The sequence below is a fragment of the Pleurodeles waltl genome, chromosome 3_1 (assembly GCF_031143425.1).
Source record: "Pleurodeles waltl isolate 20211129_DDA chromosome 3_1, aPleWal1.hap1.20221129, whole genome shotgun sequence".
NCBI lineage: Eukaryota > Metazoa > Chordata > Amphibia > Caudata > Salamandridae > Pleurodeles > Pleurodeles waltl.
The window spans coordinates 1,596,700,419-1,596,720,334 of NC_090440.1; the positions used below are offsets into that span (position 1 = coordinate 1,596,700,419).

The 19,916-nt window shown below is 40.8% G+C and overlaps 1 protein-coding gene across 1 annotated transcript in view; it reads right to left on the reverse strand.

The window, feature by feature from the left end:
- The window catches only part of KIF5C (kinesin family member 5C), a 448,921-nt gene that overhangs the window by 269,169 nt on the left and 159,836 nt on the right, over window positions 1-19,916 (reverse strand). The window contains exon 4 of the mRNA XM_069225223.1: window positions 4,525-4,629. Coding sequence (XP_069081324.1) covers window positions 4,525-4,629 — 105 coding nt within the window. The remainder of the gene's footprint in view (window positions 1-4,524; window positions 4,630-19,916) is intronic.

Here is a 19,916-nt window from a genome sequence, read left to right on the forward strand (position 1 = left end):
ACATTGCACTTTATGAAACTATAAGAATCTGAACCTTAAATTAATGAGCTATGTAAGTGGAGCTGGTTTCAAGATTTAGAATGATTTAAGAATTTTTGTATGTAAATGTGAATGTAGTATGTGATAGAATTTTTTTTTAAATGAATTTGTACATTTCATTATTTTTATACTTTTAAGGCTTATGCCAAATAAAAGAATTTGAATTGAATTGAGGACTGATTCATGTAATGCCTTGTACATGGGCTTGCAGCAATTTGTTCTCAAGAAACTCCAAGTGGTTCAAAATGCTGCTGCATGAATCCTAAAGAACCTTCCCAAACATTCTTCAGCATCAAGTGCATTAATGGAACTTCACTGGCTTCCAGTGAAGGAAAGAGTGACTTTTAAAGCTTTGTGTACTGCCCACAAGACCTTATAGAGCACAAAGGCTACTGGTCTGGCAGAAACGATAAGGTGATACCAATCTAATAGACACTTTAGATCAGGTTCATCGATGCTGGTTGCTGTACTCTGGATACACACAATCTCTTAGGGTGGCAGTTGCTTTGTACATCCCACCTGTTTGCAGTGGAACAGACTGCCTCTATATCTTAAACAACAATCACATTTTCTTACTTTTCGTAAACAGCTGAAATCATGGCTTTTTCCCGCTTAATTTAAGATTAGTATATATGCTGTGCCTGTTTCCGTGCTATTTTCATCTCTAGCTGCAGTTCATGGATTCTTAGCTCCAAAACACTCACGGGTAATTGCAAGCTCTAAAAAATTAAAACATAAATCATAAATTCCTAAAACGTCTGCATCAATGTTTGGTCTAAGTAGAATAAGAGCAATTATAGTCTAGGAAACTTTATGTCATTCTCTCAGAAATGTTAGTGTATAAAGAGAGATGACATGCATTATCTGCAAATGTTCAATTAGATTCCAATATATGATGTTAACTACGTAAGAACTGCTTAAATGATCTACTTGACAATTATTTGAAACCTAAATAAGGCAGTGAGCAATATAACTATAAATTATCTAATCAATAACTAAATTAATTAAATTACACAGATGAAAAGCTGTTTACGTCAGTATGATCGCCCCAAATAACATTAGATTAAACTATAAGGGACTTAGTTGCTATGCACACTTTGCTCTCTCCTACAAATTAATGTCGTTTTGTTTTACTACAGTGAGTTAAAAATCTGTACTATTGTAATATTGTGATATACAGGATGCTTTATTAAGTTTTAAAGAATGAAATTCCAAAATAAACACTTGAAATTGAATTATCAAACACAGGTCTACAGTCAGTAGAGAGGCCCAAAAAACCCATCTATTGCAATGTGCTGGAGTATTAGTAGAAATTTGCAATACAGCTTTCCAAGGTGATCTGAGCTTACCATACTGAGAATCACTGGAAACGTGTCTGCCAAAGCAGAGCCACAGTATTCTGTGAACTGCAAAACCATAGAGAATAGGCAGTCAAGCGTTCCATTCAAAACAAGTTTGCTTTTAAAAAAGGACTCTACTTTGTATGGCATTTGAACATTAACAAGCATGTCTTGCATCTAGTTTGCCAGATGGGGAGTCAGCCTATTTGGTGTGCCTAGGTTGTAATGCAATTTAAAAGCATGTTTTCACTTTTTTGGATGTCTTTTAACTTTATGTGTTGGAACAGGTTTTTGGGAAAACGTTTGCAAGGACTTTCAAAACAATATACATGATACTATTAGGATAGTTCTGGGGTCCAATAGGCACCATGGGATGCTCAGTCTGAGAGTGTTTGAGCATGGATGTAGGCAACAGGCTTGTCTCCATAACACAGCTGTTATACCAGAAAGACCCCCTGCTATAGACATCTGTTCTGCAATCAAACTATCAGTCTGTTAGGCCAGTGGTTCCCAAAACCTCCTCGGGGTTCCGCAACTGCTTAGAAAATTAAATATTAACAGATTACGTTCCTAGCTTTCAGTTATGTCTCAGTGGGGGGATGTCCCCGGATTCCAATAATGATTCAGTTGGGGTCTCCGGATTCCAATAATGATTCAGTGGGGGTCCCCAGGTTCCAGTAATGATAAAGTGGGGGTCCACAGAAGTCAAAAGGTTGGGAACCACTGCTAGGCAATTCTGGTCATACTGGTGACAGGACCAATAGAAATAAATGCAACTTAGTATGGGGCCAAACTGTGGGGCTACAGATGAGTCCCTGAACTACAAAAACAATGAGAATCGCTTTTTGTGACAACTGTTGTGTCTGGGCCCAAGCAAACTGATGGAAGCATTAAGACTAGAGCTCGGTATATAGTACTGAGTGACTATCTAAAATGTATACTTTATTGGGCTATAATATAGAACAATCCTAGAGCTTAAACCTATTTAAAAACTCTTCTGAATAGCTTGTAATTATAGCTTGTAATTTAAATTGACTGTCTGGACCACATTAAAAATAGAATAAAGAAGATTGGCCTGCTTAGCTATTGGAATAATTCAAGTCTAACGACTAAATCCTATTTACTAACAATTAAAAAGTGAAAAGAAAATGTCCCAGAACTATTTTAAAATCACCAATAAAAGAAAGCTGATGTCACAATATATGGAAATCAAATCCTCCACCGTGCTTAAGGTCAGCTGGTATCGGATCTAAAGAGGAGACTCGTATGAGTTTTAGATGGGAGCCTTACCAGTTTTAACTTCTCTTAAAAAATGGTCCTCCTCTGAGGCTTGTTCCGAACACTGACACGTCAATCTTGGTGGTCAAGAGATAAAACACTTCATGTTGCTCTGTTCAAAATCGCTAATACCCCGGGAGCAACTTCCTCAACCCTTTTTTGGCCTCATAACAAAAGATAGTATAGAGAGCCCCGGATTTGTATATGAGGAACGACTTACAAAGCATAATACTTACGGTTACATCCTACATTTTGTCTGCATAGAAAAAACAAGATAGTATTCACTGCTCATGCTGACCCACATAATGAAATAAGCTTTAATTACCTGTGTAATCGGAGTGGCTGTTTTTACAAGAATGTATTTTAGCTTTTGCTTGGCCTACTGGCTGAAGCAAAATAAAAATTAAATCTGCAATAGAAATGATCAGCACAGAAGCTATCCTGTCAAGTACAACACGGAGCAGATTTTTTTTAGTGAGAAATCATACGAGCAGATGTTTGGTTTAGCAACTTCCAAATATCTAGCAAATTTCATCGCCAAAGAACGCTCCTTGAAATATACATTTTTATCTCTCAGCATAGTTACTTAATAATAACAAGCCGTTGCCCAGAGGCAACTGCTGGACAGCAGTATTAAAGCATCTGGACCATAAAGCATTAACTCCTATAAAATATATATGAGAGTGAGAGAGAGGAGAGAGAGAAAGAGAGTGAGAAACAAAACACGCATTTTAAGACACACATAGATTTAAGCCAAAGGCAGGATACAACTTCTCACTGCTCTTGTGGTTAACCTTGTTTACGTGCCTGTAGAGGCAACTGGTAACCAGGGGAGTGCAAGTGATGAAGTACATTGTTTGGACACCTTTCCACATCAGGTGCAACTTGCTAGACAGCCCGTTTATAAAAATCCGAGACATCAGTTACTACTGAATGTCCTTTATTCTGTGTGTTATCCATCAGTGTGTAGGTCTTTCTATGTCAGACGGCATCTCATGCGTGCTCTGAATGGGGTCTTTACGACTGCCTTATTCTTTTAAGGACGATCCTTACAAAACTGACCTAATAACTTCCTCTCTTTAAGGTGTTGATGAATACAAACTGGCTTAGGTATTATTTTGCAAAAAGCAGTTGCTTAAAGCAGATTCGCAAAACATTTCACTTGTGTAGTCTCTACCATCAAAAGTGCAATGTCTCTTTCTTTTAACATGATACAAAATAATAGTCTAATTTTGGCCTAAAATATCAGGAAAATGTATCTCCTTGGGTCAAACCCACATAGGGATTGTCATAACTGCATTAACCTCACAGAGGTTCACTCACAAGGACGCACAGCGCTTTAACCTCCACATACAGATATGTCAACGTTTGGCCCCATGGAACAAACAGCAATCCAAATCGTACATTTGGTGAGGGATCCATTTATCATCATCTTCAGATCCCTTTCCCTGGTTTCAGTATTGGCTGGGGACGTGCGACTCTATTGATTCATGGTAAGGGAAGCACTCTAATTGGAATTTTTTTTAAGTTCAATTAAATTTAGTGACCTTATTGTTTGCTTGGCTTGAGGTCACTGTGGTGGTGCTGGTGGGGAAACTTTTTCAGTGGCAGGTTTTAGAGTATAAGATGTCCTTGCCAAAGCCCCATGAGCCTTGTATTTCATCGGGAATACAGCAGAGAGCACTTAAAGCACAATGCTGCATGACCTTAAAACAACCTCCTGAATAATTATGCACAATATTCCTACTAAATCTCGCAGAAACGGTGAGACAAATATGTGCCATCAACTCATCAGAAAAACCTGCATCTCAAAGAAATGACTATCGTCAATGATGATGTCCTGCCTATCATGACAGGCAACGTTTACCTTGATGTGAAATTCTAGGTTTTCGTCCATGGAGTAGATGTGATCGAAGATGTCATGTGCGATTCTTGGAATGATTCCCATTAGCTGGTGGTTATGCAGCTTCCCCTGAGGAGACAGAATGACAAATGGTAAATTTTTAAAGAGGCAATTTATATTCCAGTGCAAAGAAGGCCATGGGATAATGAACAGCCATACAGTGTTTTCTTGTGTAGTCTACCATAAAATCAAAGGCAAACAGATTCGACATATCACCAGTCATTGATGTACCCATCTTTTCACGTTGTGACATGGTACATTTTCATAAAGACAGTCTCTTTCAAAACTAGGCTTCCAGAGGTGACAATTCAGGTTTCGTCATTATGCAAAATTGTGCATTGCAGTTTTGCAAATAGAACCCTACGTTCTCGTGTTTTGTTAAGTAACCCTATTAAAGCTTTGTGATCACATTTGCTGTACTGTTTTGTAGCTCTTTTTTAAATTCATACTATAGGTTTTACTGGTCTTGTGTCACAGTGTATTACGTTTTTAGGAAAAGTGCTGAGTGAAATTTTATGACTGATGTGCATTTGTGAAATTAAGACGATCGACCCATTTATGTGTCCACAACAGTGCTTAATTTGTAAATAAAAATGTGCTGGTGCCCAAAGCTCTCCTTTGAAACACGGGCTGCTGTAATTAAATGTGCAAGCACAGAATACTGAGGCAGCGTAAACCTACAGCCACCTTGGCCCTCTTTAATCCATTTGCAGCCACTCTCTGCCCCTTCAGCTCACTCTTGCAACTTTCTGCTTTCTCCCTTTGTGGTTCTCTTTTGTCTTTCTCTTCCCACATCTTTCCCATATATGACTTTTGTTCGCAGTAAATGCCTGATGCAGAAAAATAAGTGCCGGCCCTCAAAAGTAAGTGCCAGTCTGGTGCAGCTCCTCTGTTAGGGCAAAGGAGCGTTACCCCCCCCCCCCCCCACACACCAGAAGCAGCATTTGCTGCAAATCACCTTTAACAAACAAAAAGATACTAAACCATTTTTATTATCTTTTTGTTTGGCCGGCCGGCTGTATCGAGCAGTCCAAACATTAATGCACAGGCTCCCAGTCTGCCTGGGAGCGCACTGGCTGGGCACTCCCATCCAATCCTGGTGCTGCTCTGAGCAGCATCCGGATTGGCTGCAGGGCAGGCTGGGAGTCTCTGCCTGCAGAGTACGGTAGAGGAGCGGCGTGGCAGCTGAGAAGAAGGTAAGTGATTTTTTATTTTTTATTTTATTAATTTGCCCCGCATCCCTCCCACGCCCTGCGGCCTCTGCGCCACCCCGCCCCAACAAAGCTCTGCGAGCCGCTCCTGGTGCCAGTGCCCCCCACCAGAAACCACTGACTTAAAATAGGCACTGGTCGACAAACGCGCACTGATAGGCTTGAACAATTGGCGACACAGCCCTGAGCCTTCTTACTAATAAAAATGCACTTGGGACCATTTTCAAGGAAGGGAATATAACAAAAACTGCATCCAAAGCCCCAATCAACAGGGAAATCCCAGTTCAGTACCATTTTATATTTAATAAATGAACATGTATGTTTTGAATCTACATATGGGGCACCATTTACAAAGACACAATATAACAGGAGTTGCTGAACTATGAATGTTTCATGGTTGCCATGGTAGCACTCTGGCAATTCACAAAAAGGAAAACATTTGTTCATATAAAAGAAAAAATACGAATCCTTCACTAAAAGTTTTATTTAATCTGATCAAGAGCTGCATCTATATATGACAAATTGCTCGGCTTCCATTTTGGAGTTTGCCCCTTTTTTAGGGTCGAGTGCAAAAGTACTCTGGCCCCTGTTGTAATCTCTGTTGGCTTTTAACCACGCCCATGTCACGCCTATCACTTTCGTTGGTTAGTGGGCTTGCCTTTTAAAATTCGCTTGATTTCATTAGTAAAAAGGCATGCAGATGTCATGCCTTTTCCGATGTTTAGGCCTCCTTGACAGCACCAGCCAACTACTGAAAACATACTGGGCTCCATGTTTTCCATATGGTTTCTGGACTTCTTTTTCTTTTTTATTTCATAGGCAGCACGATCTTGCTGGGCTGTAATCGAGCACTTTTCATGACTACCAGTCTAATTCTGTTTATCCTAGCGCTTCTTCACAAATTCAAGGTTTTACACAGCGTGCTCGTTTTTTGACTCATGGTGTGGCGCTTTAAATCAGCTCTCTTTTGTGAAATTGTATTACTTTTCATTTTCAGTTTATGTGGCAAGAAAAGTCCGGTTAGGAGTTTACACCGCTAATAGCTCTAACTCAAGCAAATGCAAGACCTATTGCATTGCAAATGTTTGTCTCATTTTACAGCTGATTTTCATGAGGTGTTTTCCAATGTATTTCATAAGAGCACTGGTTAGACAAATCTAAAAATAGTGCATTATTATGAACACGTTTGTTTGTTTTAGTCTTTACAATTAATTAAACACTAATAAAAAAAACCATAAAAGAAACGCGAAAAGTAAAGAAATTATAGATTCTAAATGTCGATGTATTGCATATGTACGCAACATTTAATACCAAAGCCTACGGAATGCATAGGAAAACCTCTCATTCATTATTTTTTTTAAATGTACTTTTATTGTTCTTCTACAGCATGCTCCATTATGGTCAAAACGTGTATGATACTAGAGTACCTTAATCCTTCATTTCTTATAAACACCTGTCAATTATCTGTGGTGTTACAAGTGGGTTCTGATGTAAGGAGAGCTTAAGGTAACTAAATATCGACTTTAGGCACCAGTTACAGACTATTATAATCTCGAAGTGAGGTACGACTGTCTCATCTTGATAAGCAGACTGGAAGGGAGCAGGGAAGCTGGGAGCATGAGGTCCTACTTACTGGCCTTCAAACAGAGGCACTCATATTTGCACTGGGCCAGCTGAGCATAGGGTTCTATGTTCAGTCTGTGGCAATGGTTGCTGGTGACCTCTGAAACTGGCGATACGGAAATACCTGCCCCATGGTGTGGGTGGGCGAAGCAAGCTAGACCCGCATGAACTGGCAAAGCCAGTAATCTGGCATTTGCCACCAGCCTTTTATCAATGCCGGTTTTGTCAATAGTTTTGCAAACATTATTTAAGAGGAAGCTGGCAGGATCTCATCAATTTAAAAAGAGTAATTGCTAAACACACACAGTTAAGGGAACTACTTTGTGTGTGGTTGTGCTCCTTGTGAAAGGGAAGAATGCTGTAATTGACAATGGAATAAGGCATGGGTACTCACAGACATTTTCCCAGGGGCCAAAACGTTTGGTCTGTGACGTGCCTGGGGGCCGCATTGATGCCAGGGCAGTGGCGGTCGGGTGGGGTGGCTAGGGGGATTGGTGGCAAGGTAGGTGTAGGGGAAGCAAAGGATATACATCTAAGTGGCTGAAATAAACAATGGGAAAACAGAAAACATGGAATTAATCCCGGCTTACCCACTTTTCCAAATTGTGTGATCCTAGGCAATTGTTTAGTGTCACTTTCCCTCCTTTTTCTGCATTATCACATTTAAGATGACCTTGAAATACATGATTCATGGTGTGCACTGCACAAAACCTGCTTCTATGTTTGATTTAATAAACTATAATGTTGTTTATGTATGATAGGAACCCAGGCCACCCATAAAGTGCACATCCCAAATGACTTGCCTCTTTAATTTACAATTGGTGGTGTTCTCAGGGTAAGGGAAATAATTAATGTTTCCAAATTTATATTTCCAACTTGATATTTCCAAATTTATACTTCCAAATTTATGTTTGAAAACTATCTCTTTTAAATGAACACATCTCAATGCAATGATAAAATAAATTGTACTAAGACGAAAAGGTTCTGCATGTTAACTAAATACACTTTTTAAATTTTGAAGAGACTGTCTTAGTTTTACACTTATGCTGCAAGATGTCTTTAGAAATGAAGGCGTTTCTAAAGTTAAGTGCAGGAGTACCTAGTTACTTCCTTTCTTTAACACCAATTAAGTTTAAAATAAATGATTGTGTGTGTATTTATTGTGTGTGTATTTAATATTTTTGTTAGTGCGGAGTAGAGCAAACAGATGCCCAGAGCTCCTGTTGCCCCAGGGGCCGCATGTAAAGGTCAGAGGGGCCGCATGAGGTCCGCGGTCCGTACTTTGAGTATCCCTATAAGGCAATGGATAAAAGGTCAAATAGATTAAGACAGCTGGCTAACCCCACCCCCACATATGTATATTATACATATACCTTTAGTAAAAACAAAATGATCATGGCTAACATCAGGCCTATAAATGTGGATAGTTGGTCCACATGTCACCATAAATTGGCTAAACATGCCATTGATTATAAAAGGGGTTCCTTTGACTATCTCAATATTGTTTTGGTGTGATATGTAAACCTAATCCTCTTCAGTAGTTTAGGATTTAACACTCAACAAAACAAGAGTGGAAAATTGTGGATTTTTTTTTTTTTTTAGCACAATTTGTCCGAAAATTGTTTTTAAAAGTCATAGGTTATGAAATGAATTAAACATGGGGGTATGCATTATTTTAGTAAAAACGAATGTTTGGCCCACAAACATCAGTGTGTTATGTAAGTACTCACATGTGTAACTGTTCCTCAGTAACAGATTCTGGTTCATAGGCAGTACTTGATGTGTGCCATGGGTTCAGGTGGGCAGCACTAGAACTCATTCTGGAGATCTGTGCTTACTTTTCAACATGTGACTTTGACCCAGAAGAAGAGAGAAAGAGAAAGTCGGAAAGAAGAAGGACCAGGAATATTGTTGATAAAGTGACAAAGAGAGAAGGATAAAGACAGTCGGGTGAGATTCACAGACTGGAAGTGAAGGATGCTGAAAGAAAGATGTATTTTACACCCGCGCCTGCTTTATTCGCTTTTCACTTATCAGGTTTTCGTCTCCCAGACTTTAGCTCGTTTCAGCTCTTCAATGCAGCCTCATCAGGCATTCTCTTCAGACCCCCGTGACCCCACAGGCAGTGTGGCGACACTTCCTCGAGTTGCGGCCGAAGCACGGTCCGTCCCACTGAGTATGTGAGCACATGGCCAGGTAATTTGGGCACTGGTACTTTGACAGTGTGGTTTTAGCCCCGCCTTCGAACAGAGCTTTTATTCGACCATCCTCTAAAAAGTAAACTAGTCATATTTGGTGAAACACGCAGCTGATCAACTAAGCACCTTTTAACCAGGAATTTGTTTTCAATCTAAGTGCTGGAGGTATGCAGTGTCACCTTCCAGGGCACGCAGGAGGTGCCTCTGAATGATGGGTGGAAATTGTGATTGGGCGCCACCCAAATGATCCGTCGACCAGTGCTTAATTTGTAAATAAAATCGTGCTGGTGGTCAAAGCCCTCCTCTTAAACACGCGGCTGTTGCAATTAAATGTGCGAACACAGAATACAGAGGCAGCTAATCCTGAAGCTATCTCGGGCCTCTCCAATCCATTTACAGCCACTCCCTGTCCCTTCAGCTCACTGTTGCAGCGTTCTGCTTTCTCCCATTGTGCCCATTTTTCGTTTTTCTCTCCCTCCGTCTTTCCCATACGTGTCTTTTGCTCACAGTAAATGCTTGAGGCTGAAAAATAAGTGCGGCCATAAAAAATAAGAGCCAGCGCTTCGCACCGGAAACGACAGGCACAAAGTAAGCACTGCCGTCGACACCGGCAGCCAGTGATGTGTGGCCTTTGAAATGGAGCAGGTGTTTACGGATGTGCTGCAGGGCGTCTGCTGCTGCCACGGAGTTTGGGCTTTATTACTTCTTCACAGTAACTTTACTTCCGCAGTATCAGCCACCAATAGGAAAGGTTTATGCGGTTGGCACCTGCTTAAGTATAACAGCGAAGATGTCCTTCATCGTTTCTCTGCCGGACTCAAGGTGCCTCTGTTTCACTGCGATTGGTTTTGGAATAAAAGCAGGATAGCCTCTCTAGTCACGCGCTCTGCACTAACGTTGTTCAGCTCCCGTGACTGATCACTCCCTTTAACTTACCAATAAATAATTACCAGTGAAAAGAGAAGTGAAATTGCATCGCGTTTTAAACAAAATGTATATTTTTGAAAGGTAGAAATCACCCTAACGGCCAAAGCTACCGACTTTAGCACTTGAAGAAGCAGGTTCGAGTTTAAGCCTCGGCTCAACAACCTGTGATCTTGGGCAAATCACTTAAACCACCCTTGCTTAAAATAACAAAAAATAGTATAATATTGTAAAGTTCACGAAAAGCGCTGTAACGCCCTTGGGCCAAGTTCGCGATTTATAAATCTGCAAATGAAGAGAAACCAGAGAAACCAATAAGCTGGCAGGGGTTCTCAGTGGCAGGGTGCCCGCATCTCCCAATGATTACTGGATTAAATCACCGGTTTGAACTTAGAAGGCTCAGGTGGCTTTTTTCCTTTCAATCACTGCCAGGAAGCGAGAACCTTTTACTAATAATATACGGAATAAAATACTCCCAGCGGTGTGTAAATATAATACTGTAGGTCATCTTTGCGTGCCAGGATCTTAAAATGGTCCCAGGTCTGTATTTTGTTACTTAATGCCTTGATGACTTGCATTAATCTTATATCGTGTACCGGAGGCATCAGATCATGGACGTCATTTAGGGGTCTCCGCTGAAACCCTTGGCTTGCCCCTTGCAACCCCTGGCGCTACCTTTGCCACCCCTGCTATCAGTGGTGGCAAAATCAGTGCAAAGAACACAGGGGCGATCCTGCATTCCTAATTACCTGCCCATTTTCATTGTACTAATAGTGAATAATAATCTATTATTCACTTTCAGTGTGATAAAAAAATGAGGCACACTTAAGAATTTTGGAGGCATCAGGGGTAAGTAAAAATGGTTTACATATATGTTGTATGCATGCTTCTGGGTGAGAGTGTGTTTAAGTAAGAGCGTGTGCATGGGTGAGCAAGTGTGTATGTATGTGTAATCATGTGAGTGAAAGTGAGTGAGAGTCATTGACAGGTAGTGAGAGAGATCCAGTGAAACTAAGGACCAGATTTACTATTTTCTGACGCAAAGCAAGGAAATAATCACCCATAACTTCCAAGATATGGAGCATTTTTCTCGCCCCGTGTACCAGAGCACACACCCTTGTGCCATAGTGCAAGAGAGTGTGTGCTCTTAGAAGCATAGGTTTGTTTTACTGGAAGGGGTTCATTTCATTATAAAAAAATATGCTTTAAGGTTTCTCCCACTTTGTGTGTGTACTGTACAATGCAGCACACATGCAAAGTTGGAAAAACAAGGAGAACTGAAAACATTTCTCCTCATCATGCGTGCTTCAAGAAAGCGTCAGATTGTGGCACAAAATACTGTCTACCAATGTTTGAAGAAAAGGATTTACATCCAAACCCATTGTAGATTACAAGGGGATGCCTGGGCACCACCCATGGAGTGCCCCTTAACACAAGTAACGCAAAGCAGTGCATAGCACAACTTTGTGTTACTTTGGGATACTATCCAATGCAAATCCTGGTTTGTGTTGCATAGCAAAACCCTCTCTAATACTTTGTGAAAGATTTGCAGCACAAAAGTGACACAAGCCCAGTGCAAAGCCATGGTAAATCTGGGCTTAAGTGTCAGTAATTATGAGTGCATCCGAATGAGTGAGCTTAAGAGTGAATGCAAATGAATGAGTGCGAATGAATGAGTGCGAATGAATGAGTGTGACGGTGTAGAGAAGAGTGAGTGAAAATAAATGAGAGTGTGAGTGAATATTTGCGAGTAAAAATGTGGTGTGATGCGTTTGAGTTTTTCCTTGGCAACTGAAGGTAGACATTGTCTTATAGAGCTACCTAGGGGAAAATACTGGTGCTGGCATACTTGCAGCTATTCTTGTCATGACAGACACTTAAGATAAAATATTGGCAGTGGCATGCTGGGGTAATTCTTTGCATAAAGGGCACCAATGGTGAATTGCTTGTACTAGCATAATAGAGAGAATTCATGGTAAATAGAGTGCCCATGGAAAAATACCGGCACGAAGTTTTTGGCATATGGACACCAGTGGCAGAATGGTGGTACAATGGGGGCAATCTATTGCATAAAAGTAGACAACCTGGCATATGGGAGGTGACAGTCATGACAGAATGCTTGCCTTGTCAAACTGAGGTGATTTTTGACAAAGGCTCACCTGTGATGTGTGGACAGCATAAATTGCAATGTTCTGGCACTGCCATATTTTATGTAATTTCTGATATAAGGGGGAACTTATGGAATATGGGAGCATCCATGACACAATGCTGGCACTGGTATAATGGATGTCATTTTTGACATATGAGGCATCCATACCACATTTTAAAAAATGTGGTAAACGCCTGGGGAACGTCAGGTTTCATTGACAGCACATCATGACAGAATTTGAATTTTTAATGAGTGCTTACGGCATATTAGTAAATGTATGTGAAAAGGCTTGAGTTCGCCACATTCTTTTTACATTTTCTTGGGGAAAACCCCCTAGAAGAGGTATGGATTTCTTGCTTAGTTCACTCTTTACAATTCACATCAAGTATTGCGCCCCAGAGCTATCAAAACGCAAGTCAGCAACATATATATAGTTGGTAACTAAAATAGCCATTTGCCTATGTTATGTTGTTATTCTAATCATGTAGCTATTATGGTACTTCAGTAAAGTCAATGTTGTGATGTTAGGGTCATGTGACATGCCTTCCTGGAAAAACAAAAAAGAGTTAGGGTCAAGGCTCATTTGATGTCACTTCAAGTAATGTAATTAAGATCAAAGGCTATAAGATATCACTCCTGCTCCCTCTGGCATTTTGGTAAATCGATGCCAATGTATCACATAAGTAATCTCACTCTGTGTCTGTCGAACTGCGCATGATGTATCACTGGAAATAAGATTTGAAACCTTTTGGAAGGGTAGGCCCCACTCACATGGGTGTGCTCTAATCTGGTATGACACATATCAAGTTGCATCTACTAACTCATATAGAAAGGCACAGAACTCTTGAATATTCCAATTGGTGTTTTCACCCAAATTAGCATGCTTGTCTCCGACATAACCTGCACCACCAGCCCAAAGACCAGAACATAATGTGCCACAATGGTTTACTGCATCATTACTTTTGTTTCCTGAAAAAAATATTCAGTACTATTAGACTTTCTTTTATCTGATTCTCAACTGGGTGGCTATTGATTTCACCCCTGTGTGCTCCAGTCTCAACAGAGGCACAGACGCGGTGAGCTTGTAAACAGTACTCCAAGCACATATAAAGGCAGCAGTCCTGCTTTTGGGGAGCTGGTGTGCCATTGTTAATATAACAAATGGCTAAATGCGAAAATAATTTTTGACTTCAATAATCACACATTGCATTTGCAGTCCTGGAAACTGAGGGGGACTAGTTTGTGTGCAGGTGCGCTCTTTTGAAAGAGCAGAATGCCGTCACTAACAGTGAATTTAGCCACTGGCTGAAGTAGACTGACCCATTCCCCCCAAGCTGTGGTGGGCCAAAGTGAATGACAGAATAACAGACCAATGACTGAAGAGGGCTGGCTGAAAGCCACTGTAAGAGGTTGCATGGGAGGAAGGAGTGGCTGTAGGGAGAGAGAAATTATGTGGGAGAGATAGAGAGCAGAGGGAAGACATAATGAAAAGGAAAGAGATGATATGGGGGAAACAGATGCTGCAAAAGGAAGAAAGAGGCAGCAACACGAAGACACATCAGAAAGCAACTAACCCTTCAGAAAAACTGAAGGTTGTAGAGACAAGAAATGGATGGAAGATCAAAACAACAAACACCTTCACACAGGAATGTGAAAATTGCATCGAAACATGAATTCACCCTGTGCCAACCATGCATCCCCTCCTCACATACAGGGATCACCACGCCCATAAATGACTTCATACAACAACACTCTAAAACGATTTAAAACGAAGAAATGTAGGCCTGGCCAGCAAAAAACAAGTTCTTTGTGTATTTTTGAAAGTGATGATGCTCTGGTGCCAAAGATCACAGCAGAGACGAAGATGTGATTAATTGTAAGATGTGATTAAATGTCAGCCATGTGGTATCTCCGAAGCACACCCCATCCCTGCAAACCACCACCTTCACCATGCCCACAGCTCTCCAGAAAACACAAGCATGGGGTGAGAGGGCTGCCCTATTGCCTCTCCTCTCTGCAGTTTTTAGAGTGAGCAGATTTTGTATAACAAAATACAGGGATATTCCATAAACACGGATCAGGACTGCATTTTTGTACTGTCTTAGGGGTACAGAATGATTTAACTGGCAGCGCTCTCCAACATAGAAAAGCACAGACAATGCCTCCCCCTTTGTTCTAGGGGTCCTCTCTGAAAAGCGGGGTGTGTGCTACACGTACTGAAATTAGCATGGAAGATTGCGATAAACTGAACTCTCCCCAAAAATCCAGGCTGCCCGGTCCCCATCAGCCCTGGCAAGGGGCATTTACAAAAGCGCAGAGAGCCTAGGCAAGGGCCAGCTACTAAAATGAAAAGAGTGTACAGAGTGCATTCTGTGTAGGGGTTGGGGGGGGGGGGGGGATTGTTGTTTGTGCGTGTGTTTTTCAGAACTGATAAAACTGACAATAACACATACACAGAGAAACCACAATGGCACAGTATCCGCATGGACCTGTTTACCCCACTCCTTTTCTTTTGCGTCCTATTGCAATTTTTTTTTTTTTTTAGCAACCTTGGAGCTCCATTAGTGAAGGTTTACAGTCTGACTAATGCATAACCTGGTGCACTTTTGTACGAATGGCAGCCGGGTGTTTGATGGAGCAAAGCTTGCAGGGCCGCTCTCCCTCCACCTTCATTTATCTGTATTGAAACTTTCTTTAACGTGTTCATTTTTTATTTTATTTAATGCTGACGTTTTCTAGATGACTTTGGAAGACAGAATGTACTTAGAGCAGAAGATCCGACTGAAGCTTCTCAGTGAAGTGGTGACTTGACATTCCCCAGAAGCAAGACACACTGCACGGACTACGGTGGCCTGCGAGGAATGACCAGTTGATGTCTTTCACTGGATCAATGCTCTCTGGCAAACAAACAATACATTCTTGCCATGGTTTTCGGTACTACTGGTTAAAGCTGCAGTTTGCAAGCAAAACTTTTTTTTTTTTTTTTTAATTTACGACATCAGCAAACAGTGGGTGAATCCGATAAAAGTCGACAGCGAAATTCACTCACCCCTCTTTCGCAGTCTTTGGACCTCCATGGACGCCCCCAAAAAACCGCCCTCACCAACCATTTCCCTTTCATTCTACTACACAGACCAGCAGACCGCTTTAAGGCGCTGCGTTGCCGCTAAAACCGTCCAAAAGGGACTTTGATTAAAATAAAAAAAAATACCCTTACCCCGGGATTGCCCCAAGCGTCCACAAATAAACAAAAATATTGCTGCTGAGAGTTGCGCATAAAAGCTTTCTGCCACAATATCACAGTAAGTAATAAACAATTCAATAAAGAAAAGGAGGGGAAAAAACGTCCCTTAATGTGGCAGAGAGGAGTTCGTCGTGGCAAGCGAGCATGAATTAACGTTGCTGCTCGTGTACAGTTTTCAATGTGTGATTTGTGAGTGAAACGCAGTTTGGTGTCAGACAATCTTGCAAGCTATTTTCCTGCTCGCAGGAAGAGTCCCCGAGGGCATCATCTGCCGTGATTTAAAGCCCTTCCCTGCGCACGTGCCGGTGAATCAGCTGCGAGAGAACGGACCTGGAAGCACTAACTGGGGAAATGAGACATTAAAAAGTGGCTTCTAACTAACAATAGATCTTACGAGGTGGTTTTGACTCAGCATCGTGAGATCTGCGACCTTCCATTAAAGGAAATCACTGCCCATGAGAAATTGGTAATTATCTTCAATCCAATGACCTGAAAAGTCGATTTATGGCCATGTCGTTTCTAGACTCATGAGTCGTTCTCAGTGGAAAACGTGCTTCTTTTCTCATGAGGGTCTAAGTAGAGTTTTCTTTTAGACAGATGATCATTTACATAGCACTAGCCCACTGGATAAATTGTGATTAGGATTTTTAAATAAAAAAATACAATAAAATCAGCATAAATCTAAAAGGGTCAGAAACTAAGGATCGACATAGGGGAAAGTAAAACAGACTACATTCCAGGTTTCTTACATGTTTTAACAGGGGCCAGAGAGGGGGCGTGCCCTGCTGCTCTTCACTCCACAACCAGCACCTACCAGGGACAGGTAAAGATAACTGCTTGCATCTCCGGTCCACTTCCATTAGTTCCGAGAGGGGAAATCACTCTTTCACCCATTTCAGTTCTCTATTTACTTCAATATCAGCAGTAAAACTCCTTTAATTCAGAGGCTGCATACATACCAGATTTGTTGTGCGGCCACAATACTGTAGGAAAGGAAGAAAAAACATCTTCTGGTTTTGGTCCACTGCACAGTCAGCACCTGATCAAGCTGGGATGAAAGTGCCCGTGGACCACTGGCAGAAGCACCATACGCCCTACTCCACGGACACTGAAAACAGACCACATGAAGTAACCGGCAGCCATATATATGTTTGCAAAACCTGAATTGTCATAACACCATACCAATGGCCTCCTACATCAATTTTTTTTGTGTGGCTACTACCTCCATGCTTCCTACCACACAGAGTGCAGACTTTCGATTTTCCTTTGTTTACACGAGAGACCTGTATTTCAAACTCCGCATTATATATCAATGCATGCATGAGCACATTTAACAAGACTTAGATCACACAGAATAATGGATTCCAAAGAAAGATTAAATTATTCTGCTGTCTATGTAAAGGATGTATACAAAGAGGGAGTCGTTTTCTGGGCAGATGTCAAAAGAGACGTAATAATAGAAGTGCCAGCATTATGAAAGTTATCATAATTTCCTAAAGAGAGCATTGCTACTGGTCTCTACCACAGACAGATGTCCTCAGCTACTACTGTTCATAGTTAGGCAAAGAAAATGGCAGAAGCCATAGTCCAGAGGATCTGATGAGCAGAGAAACCGCTAAGACTGCGGGGCATGTCATGGTCCAAGATCAAAGAGTTGTTCAGCATGAGCGTGAGGACAGTGGATATGTTGTGGTGCTGGATAATTTCCCTGATCCTGACTGTCACCAGGACTACCTGCCAATGTCAAAGGTAAACTTGGCAATATACCTCAGTAGTGAGGACCCATAGGACTCGGTCTGTTGTGGAAAGCCGGCCTTCCAAGCCTCCTTGACGCTCAAGGTAACAGTCAGACAGTCAAGGCTAAGATCAAAGGAGGCGGTGTGGAGTTTAAGTTGAGGCACAAGATGTTCTATTCTAGCTCATCTTATGGAATTCCAAAAATGTTGCCCATGATTAGAATTTCTACGCAAATCAGATGGAACTACATCAGAAATTGATGCCACTAATGGAATTCTGCCTCATCATAGCACATTTCTACCAATGGTACGGATGGAAACTACAAGCAGCTTTTCAGGGAAGAGGTGAAATGAGTTATATAGTGCGGAGTGTTGCTGTAGAGGTTATTTTAGCATATTATATTTTGTAACAGACAGTTTATTATACAAGGGTTTTTTGAGTTGATCAAACATTTACTTGTTTGATTCAATCCAGTGGACCAGTCCACACCACTACCTTAATTGTCTGTTGGGCATTAGAATTAAGCTTTAATTATTACTCAAATCATTTTTTAAATTAGTGTCAAAGATGAAAGGTTGCAAGTGTGATGGAGGAAATCCAGCCTGTGATTTCAAAATAAATAACTCTAATGGGTGCTACATCAATTGAGCTGCATTAACTAGTAGTTTGTCAAAGGTGCAATGAGCAGGTCCATTAGCGAACAGGGGAGAAGGGTTATGGCCTACACAGGGGGGGGGGGTGATTGTGCCAAAATCTATTCAGATCGTTTTGAAAGTCAATAGAAACAGTACTCTCTGGACTTTTGAACAAAAGGGCAACAACATGGATATTGGGAGAAAGATGCCGATCCGCACAGAAAAAAAACACAGATTCAAATAATACGAATTCAGATTTAACTTATTGGGACCTACTTACAGAATAATGTTTGGATGGTAGGAATTCCACTCTTCTAGACGTGTCCCTAAAATCATTTGATTTTTTAAACAAAAGGAATTCGGTGAACTGGCAGGTTTTGAACCATAAGCATTTTTCTAAAACTAACAGTTTCTGTTCAATTGATGCAAAACTATACTCGATAGAACAGAAGCAAAGGACTGAAACTTTTCTGTGGCATTTAAAATACAAATTCATCAAATGATGATAGCAGGGCTTGGTAACACACATAACTTTTACAACAAAGGAAAATCATAATTTTTAATTCCGATCATAAATATATTCAGAAATAGATGTTTCCATGTCCAATGCGGTTGCTTGCATTACTCAAAACCAGTAATCGCTATAAGCTGCCTGCACCTGATGCCAAAGGTAAAGAAGTGCATAATTAAGATGACAGGGAATGTGACACACTAAGGCTATGCCACGAGAACTGTGGCTTCTCAAATATCACCTACTATTGTTCTAACTGAAGGAAAATTCAAACAATTTTCCAATTTTTTTTGATGGAGTCAGAACTTCAGAACTAAGGGAGAAGAAACAGTAATTAACTACTTTGTTCTCCTTTGGGGGCAGATCAGTTGTATTGGAAGGCAACAAGAAACGAGCTATCATAACCAATAGATGGTGAATGGCACCATAAAAAGCATATTATTGTGTCTTTCAGGGCTCCAAAATAAGATACCTTGGGTTCAAGGAGGTGAGTTATTGGTACAGACAAACTCTAGAGAAGACCCCCAATCCTGATGACCTATTTAATATAAGCATTCCAATCTCAATGGAAAAAATGACATCATTGGGTCCTAACCTATGGTCCGCAAAGCCTACTTAAGAAGTCCATGACTGCTTAGAAAAATAAAAAATCTTAGCAGATTAATTAAGTGTATGTAAACAGAGAAGCAAAATTGGAAATTGAAATTTGAGAAACTTGAAATTAGAGGCTAAGGCATAGGAAATCATCCTCAGACTAATTCCTGTCAGCAGTGTTAGTGCATCAAACAAAATATAGTATGGATGACGAGTGGGTTCAAATGAATTTAGAAAAGTGCTAGCCTTCTCATTAAATTCAAGATATTTTTATATTAGTTTGCAAATTACACAAATATTTCATCATTTGTGTATTTGTTTGTTGAATACTTATTCTGTTTTGTAGTTTGTTTTGCTGTTCAAATGATTGAAAATGCTTAAGCGGGAGTAATCGACTTCAGTTATGACTGGGGTTCGCCAGATTCCAATAATGATTCCGTGGGGGTCCCCAGGTTCCAGTAATGATTTAGTGGGGATCCACAAAAGTCAAAAGATTAGGAACCATTGAACTAAATCATTCCAAGGGTCCC